The 21,109-nt window shown below is 38.7% G+C and overlaps 1 protein-coding gene across 1 annotated transcript in view; it reads left to right on the forward strand.

Moving 5' to 3' along the window:
* The window catches only part of ADAMTSL3 (ADAMTS like 3), a 189,573-nt gene that overhangs the window by 101,939 nt on the left and 66,525 nt on the right, over positions 1–21,109 (forward strand). Inside the window, 2 exon segments of the mRNA XM_009276544.1 lie at positions 7,351–7,477; positions 16,724–16,798. Coding sequence (XP_009274819.1) covers positions 7,351–7,477; positions 16,724–16,798 — 202 coding nt within the window.

Raw genomic sequence — 21,109 nt, forward strand, 5'->3', positions numbered from 1 at the left:
CCCTTTTTAAAAAGTAATTAAAAAAAAAAAAAAAAAAGGAAGTGACTTTCTTAATTGGAGGGATATTCTGGTATCTCTCCCTCTGCTTGTCAGAATCAATTTCTTGTAGATGATGAGCATGGGAAAGAGGCAGTGGGAGTTTTTTCTTTATATTCTCTCCAGGGACATATTTTATCTGTGTAGAAATAAAGTGCAAGTTGAAGTTATCACAAAGCAAAGGATGTGAGCAGATATTGCAAAGTAAATGAATAGATAGGCTTTGAATGACAGCAGGGTTTTACAACAGGGCAAAGATACATGGAAAATACTGACTGAGAGCAGGATTTTCACATGACAGGTTTTATACTCATGTTTTTATTACCATAAATTCCCATAGCCATATTTAAAATTAATTATTTGTTGTGTGGATGCAGACATTCCTAACATCTGCCTGTACTGTGATTCTGTGCTAAGACAAGTAGAGCAAGAGAAAATGCAGCAAATAGCTGACATTGATGCAATAAGATCTGTGTACTGTGATAGCACATGCAACTGTGCAGTAAAATACAGCCTTAACTTCTCTGAGTTTTGGATTTTGTGGTGTGTCTGTGTTTGTAGAAATAGAAATCTTTTTTCTCTGACCAAGACCCTGAGGATTTTAATTTTCCCTATTGAGAGTGATTCTAACAAACTGCAATAGAGATTTATCTTTTTGAGCACGTAAGGATTTTTCAGTATTTTCTTCTTTTACTAGTTAAATGTTGAAATAAAACACGTGTCCTTTCTTAGTCAAGTCACAAGACTTGGAGAAGATATTTTTGCCAGAAATAATTCTGAGGTTATCTTGTATTTTGTGCGATGCTGATAACCTTTAAAAGTATGTAGATGTTTTTGTTCCATTTTTATCTTAGTTCTGATCTCTTGTAAGGCTGAAATAAATAGTTTGGTTATAACAGTCCAAGTACTACTATCCTGGTGGCAGGGCAGTCACATTACTTCATTGGATCTCTTTGATGTAATAGTCTACTTTCATTCTTATTTTTCACATCTTGACAAATTTGTAGGCAGTGAAAACCCGGTTGCACCTAGTCCACAAAGTCTTTGCCACCCTTCAGCAGATCAGTGATCCAACCAATACAGGATTCGCTTACTGAGATACTGCTGTAACAGATCTGTTGCTAGACAATTTTAAAACAAAAACTGCTGGGCAAGATGTGCTGGGATAATTACAGACTGTTCAGCCCTTGAGGAAAAGGATCTCCTGTATAACAACTCTATCGCATTCTTGTGAAGAAGTATAATTATCATCTCCATTTGTGTATTCTGCAGTGCAGTTCCTTGCTCAGCAGAAATGTAGTATTTCTTTTACATTCTAAGCACATTGGGTACTTCCCTTTAAATTATTTGCTGGGTTTTTCTGCTTCGGCTGAATTTCACTAAATGCCATCTGTATGTTTGTGTTAAAATCCCACTAGCAGCCTATTTCATGAGTACACATGGTTGTGCATCCTTTGAAATAGCCAGGCCAGTGAAAGCACACAAATGTGAATGTCCTCAGAGTAGCCTTCATCTGGATTTCCCCAAGCTTTGTGGGGTTTGCCCAGCAACTCTAGGATGGTAATTATGTCATATTGAGATGTTGTTGAATTGATTTTCTATTTTTATTTTATTAAACCAAATCACATTAACAAAGGGCATCACTCCCTGACACTGAGCTGCCAGTCCCTCGCGTAAACATAGAACACTGAAAAACATAACTTAACATCATTTTAATGGAATCGCTGGTAAATGAGAGTCTATATCAATCAAAAATTCATTAGTCAAAGTAGAAAACGATATAGTATTTAACACATACACTGCTGAATATTTAAATGGTCTGTCTGCTAAAGAGCTTAGTCTAAGACACAGTAGGTAGAGAAAGAATAGCACTAGTGCAACTTCAGTCTTAATGTTTCATAGAATTTATGTATCTGTCACAAATAAAAACAGCGGTGATTTATTCTTTCGTAGCCACTTCTATTAGGAGAACTCAGTAAGTTTGTTTTTTCTGGCTGTACCTCGATCTCTGGCTCCAGAGGACCATAGAAGGGGGGAGCCCCTTTCTAAAGAGAAATGTTGTATATAATTATGTATATTGCTGTATATAATTTCATGCTTTTGATAGTAATAATGACACTTAACACTTAAATGGTGCTTGTTATGCACAGATCTCTTGTTTTACTCATGTTTCAGATAGGTATATCTTCAGGTTCTTTATTTGAAGTGTATCATCTTGAGTCATTAGCATCCCAGAAACATTTTTTAATAATTGACATATAACATTTTTATAATTGACAACTTCCCTCTGTGGAACCTGTTCTACAAAAAATGGTGGTGTGCCCATTTTGAAAGAGAGCGCCTGCAGCTGGAGGCGAGTGGTCAGCTGAGGGAAGAACACAGGTAAGGAGGTCTAAAGCAATGGTCTAACAAGCAAAAGTTGAAATTTCAAAACCTGATCCTGCATCGGGCTCTGCATTGGCAACTCTCGTCCATGTTTCTATTTATGTTTATTAAGAGCAGAGTTGGAAGGGGGTTTGGGATTTGCCGGGTTTTTCACTACAATGCTTTTTTTTCCATATTGAAATCTTAGTTAAAAATCTGTCACCTTGCAGTCCTGTCCATTTTCTCATCATAGTTAATTATAAAGATCTCCTTAAGAAAGGAAGATCCTTGAATTTAACAGATTATACTTTGACCCTCACAAATCGAAATTAACATGCTGTATTAATTTCTTTGTTTAAGTCTAATTCCTCAGCTGAAACCCTACTAAGTGAGTAAGAGCTAACGAAACAGCTGTGGGAGCTTCTGAGTGGTTTTTGGATTCATATTTGCAAAAATATTTGTAACGTTCCATAGTCACCTCTAACATATCAACAGCAATTTTATTTTTCTCTTTCATCTGTATCACTGTATTTTATACCCTGACCTTTTGCTCTTCCTTTGCCTTTCTGAACCTACATGAACTATTCTAAGCATGCTACAAAATATTTAACACCCTTCAGTATTGTCTTTCACAATAGCACTGCATACTAACATTTAGTTTAGAAGTTTGTTGAAGCAGATGAGCATTTCTGTTCACTGCTTAATCAGATGCTTTCTGTCCTAGCTGCTTGTGACAAAGCAGTATTATTCTTTTCCATATATCTATCTTTTTCTTTGGAAGAACACAGACAAATAACATATTCAGGTTCTGTCCAAAAATAGTAATGGATCAGCCTCCCTTTTCTGAAAATAATCCCGCCATATCCAAATTCATAGATACCCCATCACGGACAGTTTGTTAAATGCACAAAGTACCCATTTCCTCAGTACCCTTTTTATATTAAATTTCTACTTATTGTTCATTTTGTTACATATTGGTCAATATTCTCCCTGCTGTCTGAGGAGCTCACTGACAACCTAGTCATTACAATACTTGTATCATTTTTTTGAATGATGGTATTTATGACTGCAGATTTCTTAAATCGACAGGGTCCCAACCCTTCCATTACGCAGTGTGTGTTATCAGTTGTTTCATTTGTGCAGCCTATGTTAAAATCGCCTAATATAATTATTTCTGACTATGCCCTAAAAGCCTGCAGATGTTTTCCCAATCTGCCTGTAATATTTATAGCTGATCCCTTTGCTCTGTAAACAGTGAGCAGTGTGGGTAAATTAACCCTAACAAACGCCTTAATCGTGAAAATCATCAGACCTCCTTGGCTTGCTGAGATGGTGTGTGAGCTGAGGAAGGCTGTTGCCATAGATCATTTTCCTGTCCTTGTTGCAGCTTTGCTTGCAAATACACACGTACTCTCTTCAAAATGTTTCATCAAACACTGTGTTTTTCTAACAGTTGTTGGCTAAAATATGAATACCTTAAATTCATAATGTTTGGTGTCAAAATACCGTATGTGTTGGAGGCCTGATTTCCAAAGCCGTACCTTGCAGCTTCCTGTTATTTTGGTGAGATCCATGGCTGTCCAGCTTGTCTGGGAGATACAGCTTCCTATCAAGGTTTTACAAACAGATAAAAAAGGCTAACTCTAGACACTCAGGTTTGAAAAACACCCCACCCTAGTGTTGATCACCCCACCCTAGTGTTCACTCATTAAGATCCCAGGGTAGCAATACTTGTTGAATTAGCTCTAAATCTGAGGCTTGTCACATTAAAATCTGCAGAATTTTTCGGTGCTTCATGTTCAACAAAATCTGAAATGCTGTGCTCATTTCAGGCCTAAATTGTGATACTAATTTGAGTTTTTTTCTAAATTGTGTTCCGAGATACCATTGCTTGATACTCATATTTGTAACAGTTGATATAAACGTAGTCTCGGAAGGAAGTCCACAGGCGGTGAATGCATCTAGCTGAACACACCACCTTTGCTGGCAGGGGAGCCGTAAAGCTTTTCCCACATCCAGGTCCCTTGCAGCTAGCACTCCTGTTTTACTTCTGTAGCATTTGTGTATTATTAAAAAAGAAGCAATAATACTATATGAAACAGTCCTCTAAAGTGTGCTGCTGCGCTGATTATCTTTTTTCTTATGTTCCATGTTGGACACGATAGTGCCTCGTGTTTGCGCAGTTGTATAATTTTTGTTATATGCAATGAGAGTTTGTTTTCATAGGGACTGTGTGTAATAGCTCAGTCTGTATGTTTATTATTGTCATGTTGGGCTTTAATGGGCTGGTCTTGCAAGTACTCTGCTTGCTCAATACCCTCCTCCCACCAAAGGCTTGCAGGATCTGTAGCCTACAAATATACAACAGCTTAAACTAATAAAAATAGCAGTTTCTCACACAGAGTATCACAGTGTGCAGCTTAATTTTTCCTTTGAGAATTAATTGATGAGTGAATAAACAGATTCTTAATATTTAGAAAATGAGATTACACTATGAAATGGACATGTGTTTGTGAGATCTGGGGAGAGATTACACTTGCAGTAGTTCTAACCATTTACCTCCATGTGCTAGTAGTATCTTTATGTGAATAAGAGCAGGAGAAGCAGTGGAGAGCAATAAATACTGTAAAAGTCTACCCGAGAGAAATATAGACTCTCAACTACTGGTTTGGTCCCCATCATTGTCCCATCTGAACGTTTCAGAACCTTTGGGAGATTTATTCTTGCAACATCCCTGTGAGGTAGGGAACTGCAGTTATACCCCTTTCACAGGTTGGAATCGAAAAACACAGGAAGCTTTCAAAGATCAAAAAGAAAGTCTGTTGTGGAGCTGGGAATTGAAAGAGAGTTGCCAAGTCTAAGGCCAATGTGTCGAGCACTGTATTATTATATCCCTTGAAATTTTATCTGCTTTCTGAGTCACACAGTGGCCCAGTCAGTTTCTGTTTCTGGAATGGTGTTTTCATTCATTTCTCCATGCTAATTGGTGATAAAATGGGAAGATAAGCTTGTTTAGAGTAATTTGTTTACAATCTTTTTCTTTTTGTTATTTTCTGGATGTCAGTGATGAACCCAGAGCTAACGATAAAAAACTCCTTCAGATGAAAACATTCTAATCTTTAATCCAATCCTAAATTATAGTGTAGTGTTCCCGCATAGCTTCTATGGGGTAAATAAGCACCTGTTCTGAGGTGGTCTGATTTCACACATATGTGTGTTGATTTGTCTCAGTTTTACAACTAAGTTTTTGTTAACACTTAACACTAACATTAAATCATTTCAGTTAAGCTGCCTTTTTTTTTTTTTAAATGAATACTTTGCTGGGCTACATAGGATGAAGATCTCCTTCAGTTGCAGGAATAAAATAATTTCCTGCTGCTAATGTAGAATTCTATGGTAAATCTGAACCCTTTAGTAAGGAGATGTCGCTCAGTGCAGCATGTCTCTCAACCGAAGTATCATAAACTGTCCTCCATAATGCCCTCCTTTTAAGAGAATGCGGGATGTAGGGAATTGGGAAAATGAGGGAAAGGGGCAGGAGTGGGAGGTGGGGCTGCTTTGCTGTCTTTTCTGTAGACACATGAAGCTTGGAGATTACATTTCGCCCTGTTTGGCAGCGGATGCGCATGATTTGTGCAGGGAGCTTGTGTCGCCGTGTGTGTGTGTGTTGACTCAGAGACTGGAAGACCCAACCCTGCCTCTTATGTGTGGACTCGATCCTCACCTCTCCGAGGGGATCGTGTGTCAGTTTTGGCATAGCGCAGATGCAGTGGATCTTGGCAGCTAGGACTGCCCCTTCCAAGCATTTTTATATAGGAAGAGGAGCGTGCTGGCCAATTTCAGCATTCTAGCACAGCTTTTAACTGTGCGTTTCCAGAGTGCTTTCTATCTGTTTGTCAGTTTGGAGTTTGGTTAAATATATATGTCCATGATGAATTAGCTGCACTTCTCAGGGATGTGTGTGTGGATATAAGAGGCGTATAGGTTGACTTGAGAAAACTTGAAGCTGCAGATTAGCTTTTTACCACATTGCTCAGCATTTGGTACTCCCTGCAAATTTCTTCTATGAAATGGTGAAGGGTAAGATAGGCGAGACGAAATATTTATCTCCCTTTCAGCAGGAAGGTGCTTTCAGTCAATGTTGTCTATTCTTCCTTGTCTTCCCATTCTCACTCCCGTGCTTCTTGTAGGGTGACAGATATGAAGAAAAAGGAAAACCCAGAAAAATGTTTTCATTATAGTTTGGAGAGTTTTCAGTTGACAGTTTTTCAAAAACTTTGCTTTTGGAATTTTTGGCAATGTTTAAGTTTGGGTGTTTTTATAATAATCGTTGGAAAGTTTTATAGATCGGGTCTCATGTTCAGAAACAAAAAAAATCAAAAGGTGAGAACTGAATCATCCAAGTTTTTTAAAACCTGGTTAGCAAATGTATGTGTGACTGACGGTGATATAAATGGCAAATAGGAGATCTACACGGATGCCAGTTAAATTTTGAATGGCCAAGACACCAGATTATGAGCACTGCCCACAGCTGCTTGCCTGTGAAGCTGAAGGCTGAGTGCCCTTTAAGTATTTAACTTGGGTTATTTCATTGCATTAATTCCTTCTCAGACATAATTAAACAGGTGATGAAAACCAAATTGTAAATAACATAGTTGTCCCTTGTGTTGGAAAGAATAACGCTCAATGGTATTCATTCACGTACGTAGTGGGAAACCGATTCATGTATTTCCTATGCTTGAATAGCTTCATATATCAGTTGTTATGGTTCATCATTAAAATCATGGAAATGACAGTGTGCTTTTAAAATCCTAAATAACAAGATATGCTGTGATAGAATGAGGCCAGCTCCTAAAATCAAAAGGATAACATAATAAATAAAATTCCAGAAACCTGAGCATGTCTACTGCAGCTTTGCCCTCCTTCTGACTGTGGTGTTGATGTTGGCAGGCAGTAGGCTGTGATCGACAACTTGGGAGCAATGCCAAGGAAGACAACTGTGGAATCTGTGCAGGAGATGGTTCAACATGCAGGCTTGTGAGGGGACAAGCTAAGGCACATGTCTCACCAGAAAAAAGTAGGTTGCAAATTGATCCTATGACAATTTATCCTTGACTATGTTTTCTGCTTGTATATTAACATACATATTGCAGAGTGTTGACCTTTTAACTATATACTTGTTTGCAGTTTTCCAAAGCTACTTATTCTGAAGTCTGTGCTAGATTAGTCTATTGAAATTCCATGAGGGATACCACACATTAGGGTATAGCTAGGAAAGAATTTGAGATATGCATTTTTTTTTTTATAGAGCTACTCAATTCATTCTATCAGGAATAACCATCAAGATGCACATCTTATTTTAGAGGGTATCCTCATGTTGCAATATATGCGATGCTGCAGCAATGTTTTTAAATCATGGAAACATCTTATAGATGGTTTTATGGAAATTGTGGCCGTGATTGAAAGTGCCTGGTTTTCAACTTACCTTTGCTTTTTTTGTTGTTTTTTTAAAGTGTCTAAAGACAGTTGAACTTCAGAGGCAAGTTAACTACTTGTATGGTACAAAAAGCACAAGGTGAAAGGGAATAATACTTTCTTCTCTTTTTTTGTGTGTTTGGCTCAAATTTTGCCATTCTTTCTCAAAGTAATTAGCATCTTACTGTGAGTAACTCTGTAGGTCTCAGTAGTATTGAAAATATCAGGGAGGAGGGGTATCAGAATTAGACCCTTTACTGGAGTCTGAAGAGCCTGGCTATTTTGATATCCAGGCAAGGTTTGTCACACAGAAGCTCGCCTCTGACACTTTTCTTTCCACCCTCACAGACGATGCTCCCTGTAATCTCGCAGCATATGTCCCATGTGTTTATCATGCGAGATAGTTGCCTCACATCTATTTTTTTCTGTTTCTGAACTTACAATGTGCATTTGTCACGTGCATTTGTCACATGGAGATGGAGCCTTTGGGGTTTGTTACCTTCCTGCAGAGCCACAAGGTGCAAGGGTGATGATCTGGTGCTCTTGGAGTAAAGTCAATACTCAAAGTTCAAATGCAAGCAGGTGTTTTTTTTAAATGGATGAAGCACCTGCCTTTGACAGCTGCATGTGTTTTAGTACTGTTGTAGTTCAGCCTGCAAAGATTTCACTTGTGCCCTGATTTTGAAAGAACTGTTGTACATGGAATCATGCTTAATTCTTATTGTAGTACATGTAAATATTTCCATGGTTTTTTTTAAAGCCACTGCTCGCAGTATGCTTCAATGTGGGTGTAACTTGAAGTGCAATGTATGTTATCTTAATGCTTGTTACCTTGCAGTGTGATTACTTGTATTGATCTACAAGGTTTCATGTTAGGTTATCTTACACTGTGCAGGTGCATAATTTCTGTATTCAATACATATGTATAACAAAGGTAATCTAAATTAAAAAGTGAATATTTTTGTGGCAGCACCTTTTGAAGTCACAGAATAATTTTGCACAAGTCAAAGAGCCTTTTTTTACGTACCAGATGGGCTATCGGTGTCAGCCTTTGCTTTGCCTGTACTAGAGGCCTTTTTCATGGATGGGAGAATGTAGTTCAGTAATTTATAAAGTTTTTCATCCTGAAACACTGAGCAAATGTCTTGAATGTTTACAGTGAGCCAAAAAAGAGTTTTCATGGAGGGCCACTTTTTGTTCACTTTGTCATATCAAATACTCAGAGCTTCTGGTCGGCACAGAGCAAGCACTTGTGAAGCAGTAAAGATTGGATAATATTTTTGTAGTATTACCAAGTTTTATTTGTTTTGTGTGTCTATATATAGATATAGATATATAGGGATATATACACACAAAATATCTCTTCCCCTTTCTGATGTGGAAGTCAGCTGGAACAGAAAGGAATTGCATCGTCTCTTCCAGTTTTACAGCAACAGAGATTCTCTGGGAGAAGGACGATTCCTGGGGACACCCTAGCTAGTTCTAAGGCAACCCAAACTAAACTTGTTGGATTGGCAAATCTGGTTGGATAGCTCATGATAAGTGAAATAAAAAGATTCACGTTTAATTGCTGCTTAGTATGCAAGTACAGTAAGGACAAAGTGGTAGAAGGGATCTGGCTTTGAAACTGTCATTTTGCGACAGAAAATATTAATTTCACCTGTGGTATTCTGGCACAGGTAAGAGCTGACTACAGCTGACATCACTTGGTGGAAGGGCTCCCATTGCCTTGACCAGGTTATGGAGAATACCTGTGGTTCATTCTTTCCTCTGTCATAATTCGGTGGCTCTTGAAGAGTTCTTTAAAATTAAAGATGAAGAAAGACTGTTCTGGGGAAAGATGTCAGTTATGTCAAGTTTTGGTTTTATCTTGCGCTGCAGTGGGCTCGATTATATGAATGAATTACCATTCACATAAGCAAAAGAGTACACGTGCTACTAAAATCAGAACCTTTGATGGTTTTCTTGGTATTGTGGTAGTGCCAAAATCTTTTTTGGGTCAAGTTGTTCAACACTGTGGACACAGTTCGATATAATCATCCTATGTGTGAATGAAATGTAGAAATAAAGCCATGCTTCCTCTGTGCTAATGTATCAGTGAAGGGAGACACAATATCTTCCAAATAGCCATTTGGAAGCTTTCAGAACAGGTGTTGAGAAGTAAAATATCGACACATGACAGACATGTATTTAAGAGGGAGCTTGTAAGGTTGTAAGCAGGATGTAAATTTTATTGTGCAATGAGGCAAATTAAAGAATTAGAAGGAAAGCAAGAGCCAAAGATTTTATTATGGAAAAAAAAGGAGACATAAGGGAAAATAAAAGTGCCTAGTTATCTTGGTCCTTATTTTAAAAAAGAAATTTAGGCTCGACACATGACAGACATGTATTTAAGAGGGAGCTTGTAAGGTTGTAAGCAGGATGTAAATTTTATTGTGCAATGAGGCAAATTAAAGAATTAGAAGGAAAGCAAGAGCCAAAGATTTTATTATGGAAAAAAAAGGAGACATAAGGGAAAATAAAAGTGCCTAGTTATCTTGGTCCTTATTTTAAAAAAGAAATTTAGGCATTGACAGCAAATGATTTCTCATAAAGGACTCAGTTTGTTTTATTACCTTTTTAGTATGTTTTTACATAAAATGAATGCCTTTGATTGGAAAGCTAAACAGCACTGAAAGCAAGCTTACTGTTTTGCAAATATGAAACGAACTGTCATTTCAAAAGTTTATTTTTTCCACTAACACTTAATTGCCTTTGAAAGACAAAGTAAGTTAGACTTCTGCCAGCAAGCCAGATTCTAACATTCTGGTAAAATGATTAAAGCTTTGACTAATGATATTCAAACAAAAAGTGTAATAGGTTGTAAAATGTACCATCCCATTGGGAAATGAGATATCATGGGCCTGATGTTTCTAGTACTATATGCATGGAACTCCCATTAACTCCACTGCACTTTGTGCACATGGAAAAATTGTAGGATTGGGCCCTGATGTCTGCTTTCTGCACCATTATTGGCAAGAATTGGTAGGAAAGTGTTCTGGTTCTGATACCAAGGAAGAAGAAAAGATGCTGGTTCTGAAATTAACAGGGAGTGAAGTTGAAGGCACAGACTTTTCGTAATCTGGCCTTATTTGATTCTCAAACTGCTTGATACTTGCAAGTTTTACCTTTCTTAACTTTTTGCTAGAACTTCATACAAAAGGTTTCAATGTCGATAGCTTTGTAACTGTTTGAATTTCTTCGTGCCGTGCGTTTTATTTCCTGTGGCATTTGTGCAATTTACCATCGGTCACTTATTGTCACATGTTTGTATGTCATCATCCCCAAGCACACTTAACCAAAAACCTAATTTCACTTTGGTCATTTATCTAAACAGATGCCTTCTGCATGGCTCCTTGTTCAGCACCATCAGCTGGCTCAGTTTTGTGACAGCTTGCTACCTCGCATCTATTTCCCTCTTTGAAATCAGTATACGTGGAGCTAGTAACCCCCATTGTCAAGGTTGCTTGATACTTCACTTTATAGGAATGATTTTTTTGCCAAAATTCAACAGCTGGGTCAGAAACTTTCCATGCCAGGTGCTGAATGTTTTGGAGAAAATTCAGGCAAAACAACTCAGCATATTCCAAGGACACACCAGAGAAAAACATGTTGTTTCCCACTGTCAAAACATTCCTGAAACCTTTTCTTTAATATGTCTTAACATCCCTCATTGTTGGACTTGATCACGGGTCAGGGATTTGAAATTTGGCAGGCAATGGTGGTCTGGTCATGGACAAGTCTTTTGCAGTATCTGTGAACATCAACACATATTTTACTACAACCCTTCAAAAAAAAAACCCCAACCCTTTTCCTTCAGGTTCTGTAGAGGCTTCTCAGATGTTAACAGCTGACATTTCTGAAAACTTGTCCTTTTAAGTGTGCTCTAGCTTGTTACATGTCCTAATTGCAAAGAGTTCATATGTGTGCAATCTCCTTAGAATAAATTAACATGTTGCTCTTCCAGAGCTAATCTATTAAAAAGTGTCCTTGAGGTTGCTCTTGCTTTCTACTTTGCTGCAGTGTAGAATGGGTACCATGGGATGAACTCTATGATGCCTCCTGCCTCACATTCAGGCATTACAGAAGAGATTTTGTGGAGAGCTTCTGACTCTCCCGAGCTTCAGACTTATGACATGAGAAGAGGAAAAAATGAGACTAGCTGAACAGAAAAAATTGACATTAGTTCATACAGTAAAGGAAAGACAGATATGAGAAGGTGGGAGGAGGACCTAGGACTGGCTGTACAGACACATTGGTTCAAGGGAAAAGAGGAAGAGCGGAAGACTGAGATTAGATAAGGAATCTGGGGTGGGAGATGGAGTCAGAAGCACTCGGAGAGGAAGGGGAAAAGTCAACTGTATGTAGAGCCAGGAGAGGGAATTTGGGACTGGTTTGGCAGGAAAACTGTGTGTGTGGAGGGATAGAATGCCAATACATTAGCATTTCAGTTTGGATAAGGAATATGTTTTTTGAAGCAAATTTCATCATGGTCCTAACATACTGCTCATCAGCTCACATCATGGAGTGGTCTTGGAGAGCATAAACTGGATTCTTTTGGATGAAGCTAAACCGGAAGATGTGCCCCAGAAAAGCATCTAATGTTCTCCAACGGCTACTAAATATGCAGTCCATGGGATCGGACTAGAGTTAGTCCAAAGTGAAGCACCTGCAATGTGTATGGTGTGGATGCTGGGTCTTCAGCACCAACTATTTCAGTCTACAGATCCGTTTAGTTTGGTTGGTTTACTTGGAGCTGGTTTAGGTAGTTTGAAGCCGCCTTCTTTACTTTCCTAATCTCTCTTGTCTTACTTGGAGAAATTCCTGTGTAAGAACATTGGCTATTTCAGTATTTATTTCACACTGCATTTCCTTGAGATCCATTTTCTTGATGGGTTGCTTACTGTGTGTCTTTGTACATTTTGTCCAGTGCATACAAATTTTAGAAGAGGTGTCCAGAAGTAGAAAGAAGTTGTGTAACTAAAATGAGTTGAGGCCACACTGTCTCAAAAGCGGGTTACCACACCTTGGAAATACTTACTCAACAATGCAAAGAAGTGGTACTCTCTGATGAAGAGGCAGCCTTGAGTCGTAAGACCAGTGGACAGAGGATTGGAGGTACAGAGGAGTGGGAGAGCGTGAGACTGCAAAGGGAAGGACTCAAGGACAGAAAGGATGTGCCCATACAGATTTTGCAGTGTGACTTTTAGGGTCAAGATATATAGCTGCTGCTTTCAGTAGCACATACCTATCTAGTTCAGGTGTCTCTTAAAGAGTATGCATTTGGCTTTGCACAGATTCTTGTCATTAGGCAGGTCAGCACATACCGCAGCACCAATGTCTTCTGAAATTATGCCTAATGTTAGAGTGGATGAGGGAAGCCACTGCAATAAGACTCCAAACATTTTGAGCTTTTTAGTTCCCTTGTACCGGTAGTTGTTCCTGGGCTATCGTTCTTTGTATTTTGAGAGCGTATAGGCCTTCGATCAGAACTGGAGGACCAGCAGATAAGTGTTGAGCAAATACATGGAAAGAAACAGTTTTTATAGGCCTGAAATAAACCCTCTGCCCTGCTGTAAGAGGAGAGAGGGAAAAATCCCAACTGGCCCATATGTGAAACAGTAAATGGGTCCACCATGGCCCACATGGAAAAATAAATAAAACCTGCTGAATTGGATCGAGCTCAGGAATGTGGCTCCTTTATTTTGATCCTGGGGATTAGCTCCCAGTCTTACCATAGCAGGGAGTCTGATCTTGCTCTCATTGAAATCCAAAATCTAAATCCACATTAACACCATAGAAACAGGATCAAACCTTGCCATCTAAAGTAAAAGCAATCCGGGAGCTTAATCAGCAAGTGCTGTGTGTAGTGTGTGCACACGCATTTGCTGAGAGAGTCCCCGGGTAAGAGCAGAAAGCCCATTTTAGGCAGGTGCTGGAGAAAGATGACCCACATGCCCTCGGGAATCAGTGTTAGAATAGAGAGACAATATCTCACCTGTTTCTCAGTTTTTAAGGTGAGCTTTATGACTCTAAAATCAGATTTTACAGTCTAGTGTTTCTGCATGGTCCAGATGATTTTGGGCTTATTTGTTTTCAGCTTTAGACAAAGGTCAGCAATTAACTTTCAAAGATACATAAATAGTATAAGGGGGAAAAAGAGATAATTGGAAATTCTAAGTATAGGTTTCAGGGTAGCAATTTCCCTCTCATGTTTTCATAAGAGTTCACTGCTTTTAACAGTGTGGATCCTACTGATTTAATGGGAAATGTACAGCATGACCATTTTTAAATGCGTTTGGAGGGCCTTGTGTTCCTTTAAGAATATGAATTATATGCTTCAACTGAGAACCAGAGACCTTTGGAATATATAGTTTTGGAGCCAGACCTGGACAATCGTAACTGCTGTTTCGTAGGAAGTTAAATACGTCCTCAGGAGAAGGTGGAGTCCCTTAGGTCAGCTCTGTCCCATTTTCTTCCAATTCCCCATCTCGGTTCAGAATTCCAAAAATCTCACTTTTATTTTTTCCTATAATTTACTTCATCTCATGGAAAGACTGCCCTAGGTCATAATTATCTCAGTCAGGTTACAAGAATCTCCTGCTGTCAGACTTCTTGACAGGTCTGTGGGGTTGCAGAAGGTTGAACATTGCTGTGGTGGTGAACTTAGTCATCTCCTCTAATGCAAATAAAATACTTTCTGGTAATATTGTCTCCGACGCAGAGAAACACCAAATTTAGCACCCCCATGAGAATTTTGGACCATATCAGAGAGTGCTTCGGTGAGGGTGGAATGTCTGTAGTACTGCTAAAGGAATGTGAAGCATCCTGAAAAGGGATCAACGAGGCCTGCCGAGGCGAGCAGAACTCGCTGTAAGGAGGTGGAGGAAGCACAGCAGAACGACCCTGGTTGTTCTCAAGAGGAGCAGTCCTACGCATCTCTGCACATCTGCAAATCTGGGCCTTGTCCGTTCAGCGCGGAGTGCCCTTGGTTCCACTTCAACACAGCAGTTGCATGAATTCAGAACCGGTCATAATCAGACTCTTACTTGAGGTTTTGTGCTGTAACTGCTGGTTGGTTGTCAAGACGGGATACAATTCCTGACCAAGTAGGGACAGATGGGCCCCTCAAACCTGCTTTCTCTCAAATACTGTAGAGCACATATGAATTCAGTAGTTATTTCCTTACTTTAAAGATATACACATCCACTACCTTCTGGCTATCTTTAGCAATTCGCCTGATGAAAAACCAAGATGCAAAAAGATATTAAGTGGTTCAGTAGTTAATGTTTTTTCCAGGGCTCCTTAACTGTATTATTGTTCTAACTGTAGTATTTTGCACTCTGGTGGAATACCCAAGTATGAAATTAATAAAGATCATATTTTATTACATCCAAAATAAATTGTTATATTTAAATGACCTTCCTAGAAATTGGCGATATAAAAACTGTAACATAAGAAGGTGTTTATTTCAGAAAAAATAATTGCAGTATTTGCTTGAACTATCCTGAACATTTGGCAGGATTTCATACTTATGCTAAAGAGATGTAAACCAGAAGCTGATAATTTAGCATCCACTATAAAAGGGTCCGGTTTAAAGTGGAAAGAAACATTCTTCAACTATTTTTTAGTTAAAACTAAACTCAAATATTCTTCCTCTAAATATTGTATAAGTAATTCTAGAGCCAATGTATCACTGACCTTCAACTCACATTACTTTTTGAACTTGCAAAAATGAACTTCCTCCACACCAGCCCCTAGATATATGTTAATGCCATCACTGAACAGAGCACCCTCTGCGGGGTGTACCTGCAATGGGCCCACGTTTGCAGGTCCTGCCTCAAAGACGACTTACGGTTGGGCCGTGATGGAAACGGGAGACGGCACGTTGGTACTTTGTTGCTTGGACACTTCTCTTGTCCTTTTGTGGCTATCCCTGTCGTGCGCTGTGCGTACCCTTTTCTGAGAGCACCGCTCTTGTTGGCGTGAAAGACTCTGGTCTATTGATTTGACTGTTAACTCAGTTTGCTTGGGCAAATCACAGATTTCCTACATTTGAAATGGAAAGTAATAACTTTCTGCCTTTGTAAAATGCACTGAAGTAAGTGTGTTGTACATTTATATACGAAGAGGCCATTCGGGCAGCCAAAAGCTGTTTTGTATTGACATGTCCTATTCAGGGCTGGTTTAGTTTATAGTTAATTTTAAATTGAGGCTCTTACTGGAAGCAATGATCTTATATGGTAAGTTAGATGCAGACACTCTGTTATAACATATACATTATAGCTAATACATATTTGCTCTTAACTGGTCCTGTAATTGGTTAAGGGCTAGTGTTAAGTAGATGATTTATTTCCTGTAAGTCCTGCCACTTATTAAAGTTGTGACCTGCAGCAGGAAACGAGGTGTGGGCAAAATGAGACTGAACAGCTGCAGGTTTTTGTAAGGGGGAAGTACTACTTAGCAGATTCCTTATGTCAATTCAGTGATTAGGAAGTAAAACTAGGACAACAGAGTGTAAATATGTTCCTAATACACTACTGACATTTCAGTCGTTTTTGTTAATAGCAACTAATTTTCCAATAGCGAGAAAGATTTACAAGTCCATTCGTAGGTCTTAATGGTTGCATAGCATAGCAAACAGACTCAGTATACTGTACTTAAATAACGTATGATTATTTTTAATAGAAAAATTGTGAAACCTGTTAAATATTTTCTTAGACACATTTGACAGTTTTCAGTCTAGTTATGTGATGTGCAAATTCCCTGATGCAAGATAACTTCTAAAACAGTTCTTTAATTTTCTTAGGGGAAGAAACCGTGATTGCTGTACCACATGGGAGTCGCAGTGTGAGAATTACCCTAAAAGGACCAGCGCACCTTGGTATGACTGAGCTGTTTTATGTATTTATTCATAGGCAGAAGAAAAAAACAGAACCTTGTATCTGAACTCATCCAAACTTTGGGAATATGGGTAAGATCATGACCTTGATTCCTCTTCCCATCTTTAAAATCCAGCCTGGAGATAGTCCTACAGAACACTGGAAGTCCATTTAGAAAAAAGAAATAGTATACATACTGGTGGTTTCTAAATTTATTTAAACCAAGTAATTCTTATATAAGATGTCTAAAATACCATACACTCTTAAACTACGTGCAAACAATTATGATACATTACTTTCAAAGGGTTATGTGTGGGATCGATAGCGCTAGTATAACCCAGCACCAGATTTATGTTGAAGAGTCCGAGATAGTGTAAATAGTCCAGCTGAAGTCACACCTGGTCAGTGAGCAGTGTTCAAGGAAAAGTAATCTGAGTAAAAATGAGGTAAGGTAAACAAAATACATAAAATAGACTAAACAGGTCCTGTTTCACCGTAATACTTTTGGTCATTACATACCATCTATGAGAAAGAGTTTGCTATTCTGTTAGATGTTTGTTTCCTAATATTTTCTATAAGGCTGATGGTAGTATGTATGCTAATTTCTATACCCTTAGGCCTCCTTTACATAAAGAACTAATTGTTTCGATGATAAGTGGGACTGCCATATCAAGCAATGAAAGAAACCATTCATTTAACATTTTGAGCAATTTTTTATTAGTAAAAGTGGAAGACTTAGTCTGAACCATAGAAATAAAAAGGACTACTTCTGCTCTGAGATATGTAAATAGAAGACAGGAATGCATTTTATTTGAAAATTGCTCATCTATTTGTTTGCTTTGAAGAATATATTGTCATTTTCTTTCAAAGAAAAAACTGAATAAGACTTCCACTTTAGGGCAGCTCCAGAGTGACAATAACTTCTAGATTTAGCACTGATATCAACAATGTACAAAGCTGAACTTATCTTGAAATAAATAATACTCATTTAAAACTGTTGCAGGGGATGTATGAAGGAGTGATCCTGACCAGTTCAGGTCAGGACTCTTGGTCTTTCTTAAGTAGTTCTGCAGAAGGAAGTTGTTGTTTCAGCTTTGTATGAGGAAAAAGTACTAGATTCAGTGGCTCCTGGGGGATTTCTGAAAAGCTCCTGAGGAATGCAGCAGCAACTCGGTAACTAAGTACAGAGTGCTCCTGGCTTCCTACCCAGGGTGGTTCCGTAAAGAAGCTGTGGCTTGGCATTACCTTTGTTAGCTAGTTCTCTAGCTGGATGAGAATTGTGAAATGTTCCTTTAACCACTTCCCCCAGCACATCTGTTTGCAAATCTGTGAGGATTTAGACATTTGTTACCTAAAATTAAAATGACAGAGGTGAAAAACAGGTGAGAGCCGTTGTGGGGAGGGAGGTGGAAATTGCTTCTGGCTTCATAGCCACATCTTCAAGAACCGATGTTCTAGGGGATGTGCTTTGGGACAATTTGCTTGTCCGCCTTTCTGACTGTGAGTATGTTTGTGGGTGTTGGTCACTTAACAGAAAGTATCAAGTCATCTTTGGTCTGCAACTTCATTGACTTCTGTGTGGGTGTGCTGGTATAATTAAAGGCAGAATTTAAAAAATAATCACCTATAATTACAGGCTCCATTCGTCAGAGATGTTCTTCCTGGCTTGTAAGGAGTTGAATTTAACAGGTGGAGCAGGGACTACTTATTGTAGAATTTTATACTGCCTCCTGTTGCCAGTATATATTTGCTCTTCAAGTAAAGTCAGCAGCAATAGCGAATGCTCGAAGAGCACTATGGAGTGTCTGGCACTTTTCCCTTTATCTTGTGTTCTTTTGTGCTTCATCCCGGGCTTTACGATCTGCTCTTGTTCCAGGGAAACACAGCTGCTGGATTAATCAAAAATGGAAATGTGGTTGGAGATGTAGCACATAACAGATTTGAAACAAATAAATGCTCTGAACATTGTTTTACAATCAGCAGCTTAGTGTTTTAGGAAAGACTGCATTTCTTTGTAGCTGGTAAGAGTAAGTATTTTGTTTGTGTCTATGGACACTTTAAGACAGGCAACAGATTCATCAAAGAGCAAAGGTGTTACTTTGGGGTTTTTACGAATAGGTCCCTTTTGTACTTCTCTCTGCTTGGGTTTTGTGAATGATTTGGTGGAAAATAACCAAATAATTAGTACAAAAATGGTTATGAATAAAATGTTTCATTGCGTTGGTTTTATTTTTGATTTGGACTATATTATGGCTTTTCTAGCAGTTGTTTTAAAAGCATTAGAATCAAAAGAAAGACTGAAAGTTCCCTGAAATTAATCCTCCAGCAGAAGAAACAGGAAAACCAGAAGCTAATATTTTTACAAGTGGCTAATGCTAGATAACTGAGTTCATGAACTTAGGGAGTTTAAACTTCACTAAAAGGAACTGACACTCTTTTTTCCCTTTTTGTCAATATCTTCTCCGCTTGCAGTGATTTGCATTACTTGACAGTATTTAGCTATACATCTATGCACTGCTTTGTCTTTGACAGATGCTAAGAGGAAGGCAATGTTGCTTGCATTTTGAAAAGAACACGTACTTTAGTTTGGGCCCCTGTATTGTGCTATCTACAAATGAATCGCATGGAAAAGAAAGAGCTTTTGGGTAGCAACATGATTTGCTCCTTCTTGCACTGGGAGCAGGAGCTATTTCCCTGGCAATTGTTCCATGCATCTCTCCACACAGTGAGGTATCTGCAGTGGGTTCCCCATGCCACGCTGCCCTACTCCTGCCTGCCACTAAGAGTATGGGAGGCTTTTGCGGCGGGTCTTCCATCCACAGCTGGGCAAGGCATTTCCATGGGGAAAACGTTCTTTTAATCAAGGTAAGGGAAGTAACACAAAGACAGACAGTTACAGGTCTTTGGCACCAGTGATTATCTTGTTAGGCACAGAAACACTTAAGAGAATTCCCTGTCCTTATGACTCTGCACATCTGGAGTCCTAAAGACCCCTCAAGGAAATGTTTCCCTAACTTAGGATGGGGAAACTTACTCCTGAAGTCAAACTTCCCACCTCTCCGCCATTACAGGACCCTGCAGAACAAATAAATGTTTGGTGACTTCTTTTCTAAACCTTGCCTATAAGCCAGTTGGTGAAACCTTTGTTCCCAGTTACTGCTCTGAAATCAATAAAGTAGGGTTTTTTGGGGGGAACTGCTCCCTAGTAAGAATTATTATGTTACATATGTGTCACATACACTAGATGCTCGGTTTCACTCTGTTTTAGAAGCCTGTGATGACAAGCACTAGATACTACTGAGCAGGAATATATTGCATCAGAGGTTATCTGTTGTGCTGTGGAATAGCTCTTCATCTCCCTGTGTGACTCACTTCTGGGAAAATCTGCGCAGCTGTTCTAAGCTTCACTGACATGACCTCCAGAGACACAGGCCATCACTCTATAGCTGGGCCTTGCAAATAAACACATGCTTTGGATTCAAATCTAGTGCAGCTCTAACATAAATGTATGTCAGCTCTCGGTGAGCTATCATGTTGTTGGTTGCTGAACAATGTTCCTGGTTTGTGCTTAGAAAAACATAAAAATTATTTTTTTATTAAGAAAATTAGCATAAGGACTGTAAGGTAAAGCAGCTCAGGTCACCAAATTAACATCTTTCACATCTTTTTGCAACAGCCAAATGTCTTGCTTTGCAATCTTAAACGCAACATCTTTTTGCAACAACCAAATGTCTTGCTTTGCAATCTTAAACGCTAGTTTCAAAGGGGTCCTGTACTCCTGAGGATCCTGCTGACTTTACGTGGAGTTGGAAGTACTTGAGATTTGCTGATCCAACAAAATGACAGAATAACAGGCACCATGCATTAACAGTTACTGTTAAGCAGTGTAAGTTTGGGGTCAAGGCTTGCAGAAGCTTAATCCAAGAATGCTGAGTTCCGGATATTTAAAAGGTTATTTTGTAATGCAATCAGGAAAGAAAACTTCCATAAAAGTGACAAACAAAAATAAGTAGTAATAGTCTAAATACTTGTTTCTTTTTCTGTGATTTGATTATATCTATTTGTTCCTAATGGAAAAGCATTGGACAGTGGGGCACTTTGATTCCCAGAGATTTATTTTTTCTCTTTGACAAAGTACATTTGATTCAACACTAGATTCCTACCCTATGATCAACATAAAATCATTTCCTAGAAACATATTCTTCCTTAAACATCCTTCCAGCCATGTATGGGATCTTTGTTATACCTAGGAGCACAGTGGAACGTAATGCTTAGAAACTTGGGATAATGTTGGTACCTTCTCAAGGAAGTTA

Source organism: Aptenodytes forsteri, unplaced genomic scaffold (genome assembly GCF_000699145.1).
Source record: "Aptenodytes forsteri isolate BGI_AS27 unplaced genomic scaffold, ASM69914v1 Scaffold1, whole genome shotgun sequence".
In the NCBI taxonomy this organism is placed as follows: Eukaryota; Metazoa; Chordata; class Aves; order Sphenisciformes; family Spheniscidae; genus Aptenodytes; species Aptenodytes forsteri.